Consider the following 18,402-nt stretch of genomic DNA (forward strand, 5'->3'; position numbering starts at 1 on the left):
ATGATGTATTCATAAATTTTGAGACGAATCAGACAGTCGTTTCTATCAATCGCGTCAAAGAAACGATTAGGATAGATATCGGAGGATCGTTCGGATCGTTGATTTCGCGAATACCGAATGTAACGCGCAAAAGATCTCACCAAGGATAGGAAGGTGATAAAAAGAAGTGGTCGCAAGAGGAAATAATCACGCGCACGGGTACAATGAATCATGATTTTATTTGTTATATAATAATATCTACAATAAAAATACCATATCGTTTGAAAAACAATTTTCGTTACAATTATACAGTAATTTTATATAATATAATATTTAGGTTTTCGTTCCAAATAAGACGTAGCGATGAACATACATCTCGCGCAGTGGGAGTGAGAAAATACATTATTTTTTTGTCGCAAATTCCGCGTTGTGGTTTCGTCACTCAGCGTGTGTTTTTATGTATGTGTGTATGTGTGTGTGTGTGTATCTCTTGCTTTTGTTCTTTTTTTTTCCCGAGTGTCGTCGATCTTACGCGCGAACACCCCCGAGACGAGCGTGACCCGCGAACATATGATATCCGCATCGCGATTTTTATTCTCCTTCCTTTCTCCGGCACTTTACGGCCTCGCGCTTTTCGGTCGTTCGCATTTCCGCGAGAAAAAGGAGGCCTCGTCGTCGGAGACGGTCGCGGGGTGGCCGCCGCGCGTCTCGAGTGTCCCCGCTTCCTACGTGCCTCGCGCACGCAATTCCTTTCTTTCCGTCCTTTTGTTTCTCTTTCCTCTTCCTTAGTAATGTGCGGAGAGTGTGTTGTAAAAAGCGTTGGACTCTGCAGAGAGCGAGCCAACTTTTCATCGCGCGCGACCGCGCGGACAGTATCCCCGCTTTATAGTCTCTAAATTAGCTACACTTAATAGTTAATAGTACCATAATGTCATCTCAATATATATTATATATACATATATATATGTATGTATGTATGTATACATACATATATATATGTATATATCTCACATTGTATTAGTTTATCATAATATATAGAAAATACATATAACAATTATTTAAATGACTCACAATCAATCATCTTGCCATAGCGCGCATATACGTCGAGCGTGCATGCCGTGCACGTATACGCGCCCATACGCGCACGCGCGTGTACATATATATTTATATATATAATATATATATATATATATATATATATATATATAAAATATATACATACATATATATATATTTATCGGTGTGTTAATTACATGATATTTTTTACACTCGTCGTACAGAGGGAGGAAAAGGATGGCGCGAAGGCTCGAGTGAGCGGATGCGGGACCGGGAAGGGGATTGGAAAAGGGGGGACAGATCTTTCATACATTTACATTATCTGTCTGTCGTACTGCCAATATACAGGGAAATTCTCATCGGTACCTAGTCGATATCTTACAAACGGTTTTTTTGCCTATCTTGTACTGTAGTACGTATCCTTGCATCTAGCGAACACGTCTCGTCGTCCTGTGTCCTGGCAGGCATTTTCGCCGTGCCGCTTATAGCGTTTGCCTTCGCGATCTATCTTTCCTTTCAGTTATTTATTACGTATTCGGTGTTCGCGTCTTTTTAACACGTGACATTTGAGAACCTATACTCGCATATACGCGAGTCTACGCAATGATACAGATATCTGAAGAGAGAGAGAGAGAAAGAGATTATTTTTGCGGTTTTTGAGATCGGGATTTTAACGTGATCTTCGTACAACGACGGCGAGTGAATCGGATTAAAATTGAAGAGATTTGCTTTTAAAAAGATATTGGTGAGAGTAACTATCCTGTGCCGAAGCAATACATACAGCTAATGGAATAAATTGAATTAGAGTCGACAAGATTTTATTTGAAATCGCTCTCCAATCTTATTCATCTACCGTAAATTACCTTCGCTATGTATTTCAAGTCTCATAAGCGTTTTTATTTTGATTCTGCTATCTTCTTTTCTCGCACTTTGATTGTTACGTCACGATTACAAAACAGATAGTGGGTGGATTTCTCCTTCCTCTCTCTTTCCTCGGGTTCTTAATGCCATTTTGTAGAAAGTATCGCGAATGGCCATGTATACAAATTGCGAGAAACGCTTAGAAATGCTGAAATATCCGCAGTTGTGTTTCTTGACACTTTCGTAGCTCTCGTGATGTCTTTTATTCGATAACGATTGAATTTAGAGTCGCCTTTGTATTTATTTCACGGATAATTATCGTTACACGTGTGCGATACAATGTTATTTGATAAAATTCACACAGAGACATTTTTGATTCAAATGTATCTTCATACAGTAGCAAGAGATACATTAACAGGTGATATAATGCAGCTTTCAACAGCACCGTCTAAAATTTTGCAAAATTAATAAGGAATGTATAGATTTCCTTTCTTTTGATTCTCGCTTTTATTATCATTTTCATAATTGGCGACTCTGAAAGAAATCGTTTCTGTATCCTCAGAAGATGACACTATCAAGTGAAAATTTCTCTAATTGTGCATTTAGTTCTCGATCGAAGCTGTCAGATTGTCAGTAATTCTTACGTAACTATCTCGTGATAGCGTGAACATAGTGAGATCTTTAAATATCTCCGAAAGATTCGATCGACAACGAAATTCAAAGACTTCTCTCGGGTCCCAGCTCTTTTTCCAACCGTAAGCATCAAGCTAAGCGTATCTATAGCTTCTAACTGGAGACACGAAGTTCATAAGACCCTTCCCGCCGCCGATTAAGACGCTTTGGAAGATTGTTACATTCTCTCTCTCTCTCTCTCTCTTTCTCTCTCTTTCTTTAAAAAATGTTTCTATTATTGAGCGGAGAGGTATTGCTATATGGTTGTCAAGAAGAATTATTTTGATATGTCAGATGCCCGTATCTCGCCCTCCTCCGTTTCCTTCATATTCGTTTTGTCACTCCTTCGCTCTTTCTCTCGCTCTCCCTTATTTTCTCCCGCTCTCGCACTCATTCGTACAACGTGATATTGAACCCCTTTCAACGTTTCTCGCTCTTCTCATTTCTTTCAAGGACGACGTGCGTGAAAAGAGACGCGCGGAAAGAAAATGATAATTAAGCAATACTTAGGAAGCTCTTTTCTCTTTCTGCTGTAGGGCTGGACGTATGCGCTCATGGCTGATAGGGAAGGACAAGGGGGGATACTTTTTTACAGTTTTATATACAAAAGTGAAGGACATTGAGCACGGATAGCGACACACCGATCCATCTGCAATGTACACACTGCGAGACTTCATTCTTGACATACATAAAAATATGCGCGGACACCTTTGACAATCATAAATATATACATTTATATTATGTATACCTTATATGGCGGAAGGATAACGACCAGAGAGTCAAGGGAAGAATTGGCGTATGTCTTTTTAAGTAAATACTCGTCCAGCCCATCGAGCGGATGCAATTAGGACAAATCTCTTCAGGTTCGGGTCTCTCGTCCGCAGATTTCGAGCGCAAGAAAGGCTGGTTTTACCGCCAATTAGTTTTAACCGCACACATCGATAATATCTCTTTTTATTTCTGGAAAGCGACATAGGCGACATTAAACAGAGATTAAAATTAATCTTTCGGTAAAGCCAGCCCGTAGCTTCTTCGATTATTGACGTTTTAACAACGCCGGTTGCTCTTCGACATCTCGATCACACCGAATTCCGCGATCGCTTTGCGTCTTAGTCACGATTAATGGCACGTATATTCTCTAATGTATCTCGTATCGTTATCGCGCACTTTCGGCGCTAAATGCACGTATCCATTTCTCGTCACGTAGTCACGGCTGTCGTACAGAAATAAGATACTCGGGCATTAAATGCGCCGCTAAATAAGTGTGAGAATGCAGACCTATGGCTTGCTGATGATTCTTAATACTGCTTCCACTTAATGAGCTACTTAAAAATGTACGAAGAATCCTCGCGACACATCGCCGTCGCGGACACACGCGAGCGGGACGTTAATTCTCTAGAACTCCTAGATGACCCAGATGGATCCATTCTTTATTCGGTGCTTCAGCCGTGATTCTTGCATTTCAATGCGACACATGTCCATCCGTTGATTATCATTAACAGCACCTGTGTCACACGCGGAAGCGCGTGGATGGAAAAAAAAGTTCGACGCGCTTCCTCCACGTGAAACCACCTCGAGAATCTGTCGCCGAATGTATAAGTTAATTTAATTTCGTTTAGTAACAGAGGTAGTAAAAGAAATATTGTATCGTAATAAACAAATGATCATATTTTATATGAAGATACATTCATCAGATTAGAGGGAATATGCGCATTTTTAATAAGATTGTTCTGTAAAAATTCGCGATATATGTCTCCGTCAAAGGATCGATTCCTCAAGTATTATCCTTTTGATTGTCGAGAATGATTTCAATATATCATGAGAGCGACTCTCGAGGGTGGTTCTGCGTCACGTGCACGACGAGTATTAGCTCGCAACGCAGTCGCATTCAATTGATTAATATCAGAAGTGAGAAAAATCGGGGAGGTGAGGGTGCTTTTTTTCCCATGTACGAGTATAATACGACACATATAAAATCCATGCTCTTTATACATGTTATTATTGCATACTACACGTTCGCCGCTGCGGGCCACGAAGCGCCTCTCTCTCCTGTCTTCTCGCTTAAAAAGTATTTAAATCTTAAAAAGGGTCAGTGGCTGAGGAGCGAGAATGTCCGCGAAGGGCTCTCGGCGAGCCGGGTGAACGAACGGTGTCGAGCAAGCGAACCGAGTAAACACGAACGAGCCATCTTCTTCTTCCTATCGCACGCCTAACTCGAGTTTGAAATATATCATTGCTACGCAGAAAAGGTGCAAAAAGATTTCCGTGGTCTAAAAATTCGGGGGCGCGAACATCTACGATGATTTTTCATTTCGCGAAGAAATAAGATCAACCCTTTCTTGTCACTCGAATCGCTCGATTTGTGAATAGCATTTTGATTTTCGCCGCTTCTTCATATCTTTTTTGCTGTATCTACGGTTTTTAACCCGGTTCTCGCTGCCTCGAGATTTTTGATTGAGTGGTTTGATTACTTGATGAATTTGGCACAGTAATTATTGTTGAGCGTCTTCCTCGCTTTTGTCGAGAACGCTCGTGCGAGAACGATCTTAATCGGTACGATCGAGGGAGGTAGATCTTCTTCACGATTTATCAAATCCAGCCGTAATATTTTAACACGAGAACATGACGCTTGAAGCGATATCGACTTCTTTGTGACGTGTGACTCGATACAGTTTGATTTCCCGGCATGACGCGCCGTTTGATTGTTGACGAAAGGCCGACGTTCGGTAGTAGTAAGAAAAATGGTAAGCACCGACATTGACGTTCTCGTGAGAAAGCGTATATCCCTTGATCGTATATAATTTTCGCTTTGATTTTTTTTTTTAAGCGCATCGTTATTTATCGCTAGATCTTCGCGAGATACAAGGGGGAACGGATATAAGTACGCAAATTCGGGGATCGATACCGTGAAAATCATCGTCACAGCTTCGGTCACGGTGGTCGGTACATTGAGACACGTCGCCATATGTCTGGAAGCCACCGCAATAATAACGATAACAATAATTACGGGATGTTGTTACATTTAACATACAATAAAATTAGACTCATTGTACTCACGCTCGCGATTAATTAGCGACATTAGTTGTCGGAAGTACCGGCGCCGCTTTGCGTTTGGACTTGGCGATAGATTGGCTCACACCGCTGTGTAAATCGCCGCCTCACCTCGTCGAACGACGTTGAAAATGCCTCGTAACAGTGTTCCTCAATGTAATCGCGCAAGTTATACATATTAAAGCGCATCTTCGTAAATGTCAATCAACGCTCGTACAACTGAATCTTCGTTACAGCACCGATTGCACAGGAGATCGTTTAGGAAGAAGATATAGTAATCGTTAACAATACAAGAGCAACACAAACGAGCTGACGTGGATACCAGCGTCGATTTATTAGTTAGGACAAATTATATATATATATATGAAATCTTATACAATTTCACATATCTCGCAATGCTCATGAAAGAGAGAACTAACCGCATCGTATAGAAGTTCAAAGCGTGATTGCGCTTCAAATTATTTACCGACAGATTGTAAGACTTGCATTGATTTTGTGGCTTCGCGAGTCGGCACGCGATTATCGCGTTGCATAATGGATCTACGCTCGTATCCACTGTCGCGCCCGTGCGACAAAAGTTCACATTATACTCTATCTAGACGAAAAAACATCGTTACGACGGAATCTAACACGTTCAGGGCCTTCTCTACACCTGCATCTTATAAATTAATACTTTCCGTAAGCATTCACACCCGCGATCAGTGGCACAACTCGCACTTAAAGGACTAACTAACGGAGGATTGTCTGCTCAGGGTCTTTTTCCATCCACGTCAATGCATCCATGAGGCGAAATGCCGCACGGCGTTAATCGAGAGAATTTCACCAGTGCTCGCCGCGATCAATCATAGATTATTAATTTGCAAATTACCTATAGGAGAAGGTATTAGCACCTTTAACCGAGATTTTGGCACGAGCTTCTATACGCATTAATTATTATCTCGTTATAGCGTTATCTCTGACGGGAATCCAATTTCTTGCAAAAATATCTCAGAGGACTATCTCGGACTGGGAGAAATTCTCTTTTATCTCGTAATTTCTTCTTTTTTTAAAAAAATTTAAGACTAACGTCGTTTCTTTTGCGAATATTCCGCGATTACCGGCATCTGTAACGATAATCACACGTCACTGGAGGAACTTAAATACGCGATTATGCGGCCACTTGTAAATTAGTTCGTTTTCGACTGATGAACAAGATTGCGAGGCAGTTTCCTCAGGGCGTCATGGATGCAGAGCTCCCTCGGCCACGACACTTTTGCTATCTAACGAAACCTACTATTTACATCAATTCCTTGTAGACATAGCTAGCGTTTTACAGTTGAGAGATATACGTTAAGTGTAAGAATCGCTGGAAAGAAACGCACACGCACTCCGCACTCGATCACCTCGCTCGGTTGTCTCGTCCCATTCGCACGTAACACTCGCGACTATATCTTTTTTTGTTGTTGTTGCTCTACCACTTTTGCCCCTTATCACAACACCAAACAGTGCCCACTTCGAATAAAAGAGACCCCGTATGGGGGCCTTGGCTGCGCTACGGCAGAAGTATCTCTACTAACAACCGTTATTGTTAGGATAATGGGTAGTCCTTTTGTCCCGCTGTCGAATTCGCACGCGTTATGTCCCCCGGTGACACCCCGCCAAATATTCTCACCTCGCTTATATTATTTCCGTGATTAAATTTTCAGTAGAGTGATATATGTGTGATTATACCTTCGATATTGATTTATCTTAAGGCCATTTTTATCGCTCAACGATACTTTATCTATTTTATTTCAAAATTAATATATTCTTCTTACAGGAAGCAATACTTCCACATTCTATTATTAATCTTCATCGAATTGTTAGTAAAAATTTGTAGTTTATTTGCACTTACAATTGTTTTATTGATAATATATTTACTGATTACTATTATTAAGTGTCGCGTTATTAATAATCACGGAAATTATCAAAGCTAAATGAGATTGCAGGCGCTCCTCCTAGAATGTATGAATTCAGATATTCTTTCTTATGATTTCGTAATGAAAAGGTGGGATAGAAATCGGATTTTCAGGAATTATTGCCTGGGTTTTTTTGTGGAAGTGGAAATTTAATTTAAATGATTTCAATATCTCGCCAATGCGTTGCAAAATCATCGAGATCATTTCATTAACAGTCGAAGAATTGTATTACATATCTGATGCACATTGGCAGTGGGAAAAGCGAAAAAAACCAGTTAGTAATGTCGAACGTGTGATTGAAAGTTGAAATTGCAGAACCAGGTACGCGTGTTGGCTATCATCAGTTTTGTTTGGCACAATATTAGCATCTGCTTAGACTTGTTAATAGTTGACAATAAGGATGGACTAGAAGCACAGACACTTCTCATAAATATGGAATTACAAACTAACTTCTGTCGGTTTTCCAAACAATTAATGATCCAAAAAGAACGCGATATATTTGAATTTCGTGAATTAGCTAAGTAAATTGCAAAGTTTCGATCAATGTTTTCACAGAACATTGTAAAATAATATACTTTCCAGATATAGTTCGTTTAATTCTACTAGATTCGTTGAATTTGCAACGCAGAGCACTTCTCGGGTATCAAATAGGATATAGGATGTCCAGTATCGCTTGTGCTTTCCTTTTCCATTTCCAGTTAAAAATTAAAGAATCCCTCCCTCGTCTCCCACCGAAAAAACACGCTTACACTTGCGTAAGCTGATATTGACAAGTTCTTCATCCCCTCGCATTTTCATTCTTTCTCGCTCTCGTTCTCACTTCCCCTAATATCGTAGTTAAAAGTCAACGATTAGTTACCAGAACACAAGGCACTTGGCTTACACTTCATACATGTCTTTTTTTGTTATTAATTTGCTTTTTGGTATAGCTCGGTGTTGAGATAGCTGGCGCAAGACGCGCCGCGGGGGACAACATATATATCAAAGATATTGAAGAGCAATAATCTCGCGACAGTGTAACGTATTCGCCAAATCGATCCAAACTTTCGAAAGATGTATGGAGGCGGCAATGAAATTTTTTGAGAGGACGTACGTTATAGTTGAATGAAGTACAGCGTTACGTAGTGATAATCTACGAAGAACTGTCTTCTACACTTTCCCTATTAAAATAGTAATTAAAATGGTCTTAAACATTCGTTTATACTATATCAGATAAATTATTTGCTCTCACGAGAAAGAAGCTGGAAAGGTTCCGATCTATAGAATCTCATGTGGATCGTGTTGTATTTCGCGTCTCGTTACGGATCCGCGGTGCGTCTTCCGACGTACAATGAAAATAGCACTCATCTCACATACGCAATATTCATAGAAGAAAATAGTCATACATATATGTATGTGTCGTCGTACATATAATATATATACTATCTATGCAATGCAGTAATAATATATATAATATACATTTACTTTATATATATTCAGTATTTGTCTTAATATATATTCATTTATAAACGACGGTTAGATTATTCAATTACACATCTCAGTATTAAAACTCCTCGTCTTCTATCCTCTTTCGCTCTTTCTCTCTCTTTCTTTCTCTCTCTCTCTCTCTCACACACACACACACACACACACACACACACACACACACACACACACACACACACACACACACACACACACACACACACACACACACACACACACACACACACACACACACACACACACACACACACACACACACACACATACACGCGCGCAAAACACATGCGGACCAACTCGTGCACGCGTACATTTTCGCTTTCCTATTCCATCGTAGTAGTAGAGTTTAATGGTACACTTAATGCTCATGCTCATGTCGTGAGGCAGAATTTTCGGTATTTCCTCTTGCGCCCTATTTTCTCGTTTTCTAACACGGATCGCTGGACAGGCCGACCTGTGACGATCCGAGCGGCCGAAAAGCTTATATACGTCTATATACGTTAACATGTATCGTCGATCTACGCAGAACGTTTTTTTTTTAGCATTCTCTTTGATTCTCGTTTCTCGTTTCCTCTTTGATTACGCTGTCCATCGACAACGACTGTGGCGCAAATCGGTCAGTGGTTGCTTCTCCATGCGTTTTGCGTGAAATAATTTCTCGGTTTCGTTTTTTCCCCATTCGCGCGTACTCTTGAAAACTGGATCGCGAGTTAGTAAACCGCAGGTTTCTCGTTTCTTTTTCTTTTGTTTTGATATTGTGATTGTATATTTGACTGTGTTCTCTCTTTTTTTCTCTCTCTCTCTCTCTCTCTCTCTCTCTCTCTCTCTCTTCGTAGTTGCCGCTGATCTGTATACCGAAGTCCCGCCACTCACGATTCAAGAGAAGCCGTGGGGTTTCCGTATTTTTCCTCTTTTTTTTTTAACGAACAACATCGACATTTAACGCAGCAAGTACGGGCCGTTCGGCCCCTCTGATTTTCTGTACATCACACATACTCAGTTTTGTATATATATATAAATATATATTGAGCGTACGTATATGTATGTACGCAGCGACACATACATGCGCGTACGCTACCATCTGAGTTAATATGCATGTATGTGTATAATAGTAATATCGCCTCTTCTCCATATATTCAATATATATATATATAATATATATATATATATATATATATATATATATGTATATATTAAATAAAATGGTATGTATATATGTATGCGCAATGTAATCACTAGTTTAATGTATATAAGTATATCGCTTCAACGTAATACTGATGCGCAGACGCTCGTTGACCTGGCTAAGCCGTTCGATTTGCAATTAGCTCCTAATACAATCGGACTTTAACTCCCGATAACTCGAGCCCGTTTTCTCGCTTATCTCGCACCTCTGTTTAACGCTTCGCCAGACTACTCGCGAACGCGGCCCCTACCTGGACAAAGAGGAATCGAAAATTCTACGTCGTGCAATTATTTCATAGAAATAATTGAATAGTACTCTTAAGAAATTCGCTCTCTCTCGAAAGCAATTTTTCACATTCCATATACACTGAAGTTATGTTGCTCGTCGAAGAAATAAATATTTATTGAAATTTGAGCTCACTTAGATTATGAATCAGTAAATCTATTAGATTAAACGAACCGACAGATCGGAAGTCGTCGATTATACAAGATAGCCAAATTCGCGGCAATAATGAAAGTTGACTGGCGGAGAGACCTATAACGATATAAATGCTCTGTGTGATTTTCATTAACATTTTGCGCGCATCTTCCTTCGTAGGCTTACGTAAGAGAGAATTCTCGAATTCCTTGCATTCGCAGATAATCCGCCGCGTCGTTTGTGCCGTTTCTTCGTCGACGAAGACTAATGTGGCGGAGTTGCTTCTTCGTAAGGGGTTCTGGAGGCCTCCTTTGGGGTTTTCCTCTTCGTCAACGGATCTATCTTTCTCTCTATCTCTCGCTTCGTTATTAAGTGATATCACTTTGATAGGCTCCAGATTAAATTAGGCTTTTATCGGCAACTCGATACCACATCGCACTTGAAATTGACTGAACTGTGCTTAATTATGTAAACAACGCATTGCAGTTTTCCGCCAAGAGACAATTGCGAGAGCACCTTACGGTAGAAAAACTCTCTGAAGAAATGAGAGTTTTGACGTGAGATAAAATCTTACGCAAATCGCAATATAATTGATCGCAAAAATCAGTTTTATATCTAAATTAAAGATAACATTAAAGTTTTTATTGTGCGTAGACAACTTCGGAATATTTTATAAACGCAATTTTACGATAAAGCATCGCCGATCGAAGGCGAATGATATTGAGAACTCTCGCGATCACTCGCGGAAGATAACCGCAAAGCGTTTCGTTATCGAGCTTTTTTTTAAAGCAGAACTTAGCCGGCCAGCTGTAGTTAGTCCACGCGCGTAACTATAACACATTTAATAATATATTGTCCATATTGCTTATGGCACCAACTTTTGAGCGATTTTATTACACAGTCCGGATACGAGAGATAATTGTGTGTTGCTTCGTCCGAGCCCGCGTCTCTTTGAGCAAGACAAGAATCTAATTAAGTGATTAGGTTTTCAAGTAGCTAAGATAACGTGGATTCTAATGTATAGGTATATTTATAGGTAATATCTAGTTGAGCAGAGAGAGATGGGAAAACAACGACAGTACAAACGCGCCACTTGTATATATTGCTACCGAGCACGCGCTCTTCTCTTTCATTCTATTAAAATTATTGCGATAATTTATACGAGCAAGAGAAGTGTGTTGTGTGAACATCTGGATGACTTTTACTCGTCCCGTTTAATTTTAATTCGCATATAAACTAATCTATAACAATCTGACCGTTAAATTATATATCTGAGTATAATAATAGAAATGAGTCTTAGATACACATTTTAAGGGATTTACGTGGAGATTAATATTTACGTATTAATACAATACGGAAAATTTAAAGTCGTAAGTTTATGAAATTGCATATAGTTGTCAGAACTCGCGTTACTTCGCGACGTAAACGCATGCTCATTATCTTTTTAATCGTAATATCTGGTTCTCATATAAATCTCGATGTGACACTTGCGTGGCTCCTCTACAGCTGACCATGTTCTAGTACATTAAAAACACTATTAACAATACGTTCTGTAGTAAAAGTTAATAGAGAATAGTATAACATCAAATAGAAGAGTATAAAGAACCATGCTGGTGTATAGAGATAGACATTAAAGTAGGTAATAGGTAAGAGGACGATATAGATTACGATATTAATAATCCGTAATAACTTTTTTCACTTATTAAGAGTAATTTTGCATAAACGTTGATGATCATTTAGTAGACTTTTTTCTCTTTAATACAATATTTTGAGCACATTCCTCAGGTGTATAACCACGCTACACTTTCTTCATCGAGTTGTACCAATATATTCCACAACTTATTAAACTTCACCGGTACTAAATTATTTAACGATTATCAATAGCTTTTGTCAACGTACGAGCCATGGCGTGCATTGAACATACTGTGGGAAATATTGCGCGAAATTTACTTAAACAAGAGAATAAGTAGTACAATAGTTACAGTATAATAGTAATTACTTAAATAATGAAAATAAATTATCGATAATAATGAAATTAACTTAATATATCAAAACATTACTAACAATTCTGCAACTATATGCTAGGAAACGATGATACGTTTATAAGTATTCGTTGCCGAAAAAAGATATCTAACTTCTTTTTTGTACATGTTGCTCGATTATTATGTGCTTTTTCTTCCCTCCAATAGTATAATTCCAATTGTTTAATGCGTGAATTTGTAATATGATTTACAACTGCGAATGTGGGAACCAGTAAACGTTTTAATCATCAATACAGTATCAATATTAGTACAGTAATATAATAAAGGGTAGTCGTCTATAATAGAAACAAGCACGAAATTAATCACGATTAATGTCTTTTGTCAGCTTGTTATGGGATTTCGAAAATAAACGTAAATAAATATTTTAACGAATTAAACATGTGACATCAGCACATATCTAGATGTGTTGTGACATCAACTTAAATAGGAGTAATATAATAATAACAGAAACGGTAATTTTCGATATGAATAAACTGTCATACAATAAAATGTAAAATATGAAACAACAAAACTTTGTTTAATAATTGTCGATGAGTGCAAAATGCTCCATTTGCACAGCCATTAAGTTAAGTGTTAGTTGGTAACTTCAAGTTAATCGTCTAATCACATACACGTACGAGAGCACAAAAAACAAAAATAATATATAGATTTGTCGATGATTAGTTCAGATCCATTCACTCGATGTCATCGCTATTCGATTTATGGCAGTACAATATCGGTACAACTCACTAGTTGATGGCACGGGTCCGCCTATGTACAAATATGTAATACCATATACCACATATCATTTAAATACATCACATAGTTATCATTTTGTTATATATATATTCTTCATATAGATATATCATTTTTTTCTGTGACGTGGAGGGACTCGTTTGTACAATGCATATCTTCGTTACTGTTTCATTGCTTCGTTTCATGCCTTTCCCACATTCTGAGTAAGTAGCCCCCAGTACTGTTCTGTATTGTTACTGTTCTAAATCCAGAGTATTGTTTGTCTTAACATAAAAAAAAATATATATATCTGTCAAGAATTAAAAACTCTTAATATTCCAGTTCTTATTTTATAAAATTTATAGTGGATAGACTTGAATTCACCTCCAGAATTTTAGTAAAACGCAGCAAATTATTTTGCACTGTAGAAAAAACTTATTGCTGCAATTATTAAATATCTTCTGGATTTGGTCAGCCAATACATATTATCTCGTTTTATTACTACCTATGATTTTTTCCTTGAAGCTCTAAGTCTGATTAAGAGTTAGATTACGTACAATAATAATTATATTAGTAGAAACTTAGTTTCTGTAACAAGTGTATTGTCTTAAATGATATGTCTGCTAATTTTGTTGTATTCGACCTACGCACCGAGCCTGTGGTCGGAATTCATAACAATTTTATTCCTTAAATAAACTAACTTTAAGATTCGAAATTCTAGAATCTTATAGTATAGTATATAGATCTCTAATACTACACTTTTGTTCCTGTATTGGGGGCCATTACTCAGCCGTTACAGAATCATTTAGTTTGGCTACAAAGGAGTATTTCCATGGGCTTAGAAATTATCACATTTATAAATATAATCCTTATAATATCACGACTATATCAAAAGAATTAAAATACGCACGGATAGAAATTTGTTTATTATTATGAAAATATTTAATAAAATTGTTCTTTATAATATTGTATATAATTATTATAGGCCGGTAAATTTAACAAGAACGACAAATAAATTCTAAATTCTCCAATAATATCATGTGAACATTAAGTTAGTGCCCTTAGTGATACCCCCTCATATTAATCTCTTGTCTGTAAATAAATAGATAATGCAGATGTTGTGGCCGGAATACTTGATGTTTAGTTTGCATTACATTTTTGTAGATCGGGGAGAAGATTAATGAGAGAGACACACACATAAAGATAGAATAAACACTAAAGTACAGAGTTCTGAATATCTAATGTCTTAAAGAGAAGATATTTCCCATTTTCGACAATTAGACTTTCATTTACAATCATAGTTTTTACTTTGAAATAAATGGAAGATTTAGAGCCATTATTATTTATGAAGACTTGGCAGATTTTTTTAAGTGTCCTCAGTCACTTGCGTTTACTTGAGAAAAGTTGCAAAAGTTAAAGTGTGTACATTGTGTGTGCGCGCGATTCATTCAATGGTAAAAGTTAATAAGAAGAAGAATGTTAACAATAACAATGTTCTCAAGACAGAATCAGAGCATCTACGATTGGCAATTCTCTTGAATAACAATTTAGAGTTTCAATATAAATGAAACTTGATATATAAATATATTTTAATCTTTATAAAATTTAGTACATTTATTATATTTGTCTTAATAAAATGCACGCTGTTTTTGTTCTAAATGTACTGAATGATTGTGTGAGGGATGTTCCTATATATATATATAAATACATAAACACAACTAAAGATAAACTCTCGCGAATTAAAATAGCTAAGCGTGCCCGAAGATCGAAAGACGTAAATTGTGAAATCTTGATCAGAACATATAATATCTTTCACAAAGAAAGAAAATAGATATATGCTTTTCAACGCTCATATAATTGTGATTTCTATTTCTTTGTTCTTAATTTAATCAAAGAAATGCGGTAACGTTAATCGGGGGAATTTTAGTTCAGTGTACCATCAAGGTATATCAGAGACAAGTATATTATTTTTTGATTGCTTAAGGCACCTTACATATAGGAACATCATTATAACAACTTTTGAACGGGAAATAAAAATTCATAGATTGTGGAAAGATGCGACCAGTCATTGTTTTTACAAGAGCCTCGCCACGTAGCCTCTAGTAAGGTAGAAAATGAAGCCAAGTATATATATATTTTTCTTTATATCTATATGTATATAGATCCCTCCTAAAACAACCTAAAACCTAGCCTACTTACTTTGCGTAGAGTTCATTTTAATTGTACATACAGACACTGACGTTATATATGTACAAACATGTACACATCTTATGTACATATAGCTATTTTTAATGATCATTGAAGTTGAATATTATTTAATAAATGTACTCTATTCTCTGTATCTGTGTGTTTGCGTGTGCGTATGTATAATATGTATGTATGGGCGTATGTATAATCATTTTACATTCAGTATCGGCGACGCAGGGAACGCCTCTGAAGTGAAACTTGAACAACGTCCTTCCTAGAGAATCATTTGCCTAAGCTAAAACGAGTTCTTTTCAATTACATCAATTTGTGTTTATACATATTTATATTTATATATATTTATATTCATATATATATCGTATATATTAAAATTTTTATTCAATTGTATACTATTAATCTACTAAGTAACAGAGGTAAAGAAATTAAGGAGTTTCAACAAATCTACGTACGTTTGATATAAGACCCACTTATTTTCATCAAATTTTAGTTATGCTAATGATATTTTAACTAAATGTAATTAGAGCGAACGTGCAACAATTTGTATATTACAATCCGGGATCCATTTACCAACTGCACTTTATCTTATTATTTTACCGATATTTATTCAAATTAAATATATTATAAATGTTGAATGCGTTGATTTTATTTAAACAAGACATTATAATAATGTCTCGTAATTTAAAGAGATTACAAAATTCATAAATTAAAGCGAATTAAAGATTTCTTACCGAAATCCTGAATAATACAGCTTCATGTAAACTGATCCCGGTTGTAATTGAAAGAGAAAAAACCTAAAACATTATTAAAAAATTGCGGAAGGGTAACAGGTAACAGTAATGTCTTGTGGCACAATCTGGGAACATTTCACGTGCATAATAAATAGGTACACTGAAATCGCGTTGTATCGTTAGAGCGCTTATTGTAAGTGCACATCAATCTCTTTCAGTTTTGTTGATTCAGCACTCATTGTGACGAAAGTATGTTTTTCGCACGATTATCGAGTTGTGTTTGATTTTTCTAGGCCATGTTAAATGATCGCGTTGACCTTTTGTCTTCAACAAAACGCAAAGTCTATAGTGTCTATACGTTCGCTTCATCTTTCAATGACAGTAACCGTTTTTTCTTCTTTTCTTACACTGATGCCGGCATCTTGTCTTCCACGCTGAGGAAGATATTTACGATCGGTACCCTGTCGCCTTGTTGAACAGAGCTCGAATTATGATTGCATAGTTAAATACCTTCTACCGCTGCGCCATTAAACCCTACGAGTTCTACAACTTCTCATGCATAGTTTCCATTACTGATAGATGTGTCTTTTCCTTTCTTTTTCCTGAACGGCCGACTACGATACGTATTCCGTATGAGTCTCATAAATTCAATTAGTCCATTTGACTGATTAAACATACCAGTTACGTTCTTTTGCACAGTTTCGCATATATAGGGGAGATATTCGCGTTTTCGAAACTATCTATTTTGGAAGTTTACTCACGCAACCTGCCCCATTGTGAGAAAAGGTTTCGTAAAAAGATATTCTCGCAACGTTATTCATAACAATTGACGATCGCGATTGTTTAGAGCCTGGTACCACGCGCGACCATATTACTTTCCTACAGTACCATTACAGCCTTCGTTAAGGTAGCTTAAGTTTAATTACTTGGATCCTGTCCTATGGGGGCCTCGTCGGATTATGGCATAAATGTGCTGTATTTTTGGCGCTGTTGTCACTGATACTCGCGGGCAGTTGTTGTTGATGGTCTTGAGCTTGCGGCGTAGCATTGTCCGGCTGTTGCTGCTGTTGTTGGCTTTGCTGCAACGGCATTGGCTGTTGCAGTTGTTGCGCTTTCGACGGTTGTTGCGTGGCTCGCTTAGATTCCTGACCCGTTGAATCGGGCAAGGGTATTGGCCTGTGGGATTTCATGTGTGCACTTCTGCTTTTCACTTTGTTGAAAACTCTGAAAGAAAAGTATAATTGGAACGTCAAACAAGTTATTGCTTATCAGGGAGTCAAATAGGGTGAAACGTGGACGGAAACTGGCGTTGCGAGATCTGCAAGCGCGAATACGCTCTCTCGATTATAAGATAGTTATGAGATGTCAATAAGAAATAATGCAGATGTAGAAAGACGATTGAATTTTATATGTTGTACATTTAGAAATATTTCGTTCAGCAAGCGTTGGATTATATCTTAATTTAGACACTTATAGTGTACAGTTTAGTAAGTTCACATATATTTAACACATAAGATAAGAAGTTGGAAATATCGGACATGTGCAACAGCAGTCTAACAAATCATGCTTGCGTTATGCATTTGAATTTAATTATATATAACATACCATATAGTCAATTTATACATATATTTATATTGGAAAGTGAAACATAGAGAAGTACAATTGAAAGAACATAGGCAGCAAATTAAAATAATAGTAGAGTATAAGAATGTGTGCCAGGCATATTTAAAAAAAAATTGAATAATCAATCAAAATCGCCAATGGCAAAAAAAGATTAAAAATGATATAGTTTAATTAAAAATACAGCAGTAAATATCAAATAAATATCAAACAAAATTAATATGTCGTAAAATAAATTTCATTGTCATATTTATTTATTAAAAATATTAAGTTTTTTTTTGGTAAATCGTGATGTATATCGTGAATGGCGTTTGTGCAGTTTTAAAAAATGTGTTAATATGTATTTTATATCATAAAAAAATCAGTTTTATTACATAAGTTATACACAGGGTTGACTCTATTTTTTAAAGTATTCAGAAATTTAACTGTTTAATTGCACTCCTATTTTCGTGTAC

General features: G+C 37.0%; 1 protein-coding gene and 1 long non-coding RNA gene across 11 annotated transcripts in view; one reads left to right on the forward strand and one right to left on the reverse strand.

Annotated features, from left to right (window-relative positions):
• LOC143906222 (uncharacterized) overlaps positions 1 to 18,402 on the forward strand; it is a 99,493-nt gene that overhangs the window by 1,208 nt on the left and 79,883 nt on the right. The gene's annotated exons all lie outside the window — the stretch shown is intronic.
• LOC143906217 (uncharacterized) overlaps positions 200 to 18,402 on the reverse strand; it is a 385,481-nt gene continuing 367,278 nt past the window's right edge. For 8 of the 9 annotated variants that reach the window (XM_077422126.1, XM_077422124.1, XM_077422125.1 and 5 more), the window contains one exon: positions 200 to 17,551. In XM_077422126.1, the coding sequence (XP_077278252.1) occupies positions 17,266 to 17,551 (286 nt within the window). In that variant the 3' untranslated portion in view covers positions 200 to 17,265. The remainder of the gene's footprint in view (positions 17,552 to 18,402) is intronic. The other variant, XM_077422132.1, reaches the window with a different exon arrangement.

This window comes from Temnothorax americanus, unplaced genomic scaffold (genome assembly GCF_048541705.1).
Source record: "Temnothorax americanus isolate GAGA-0224 unplaced genomic scaffold, ASM4854170v1 Scaffold7, whole genome shotgun sequence".
Lineage (NCBI taxonomy): Eukaryota > Metazoa > Arthropoda > Insecta > Hymenoptera > Formicidae > Temnothorax > Temnothorax americanus.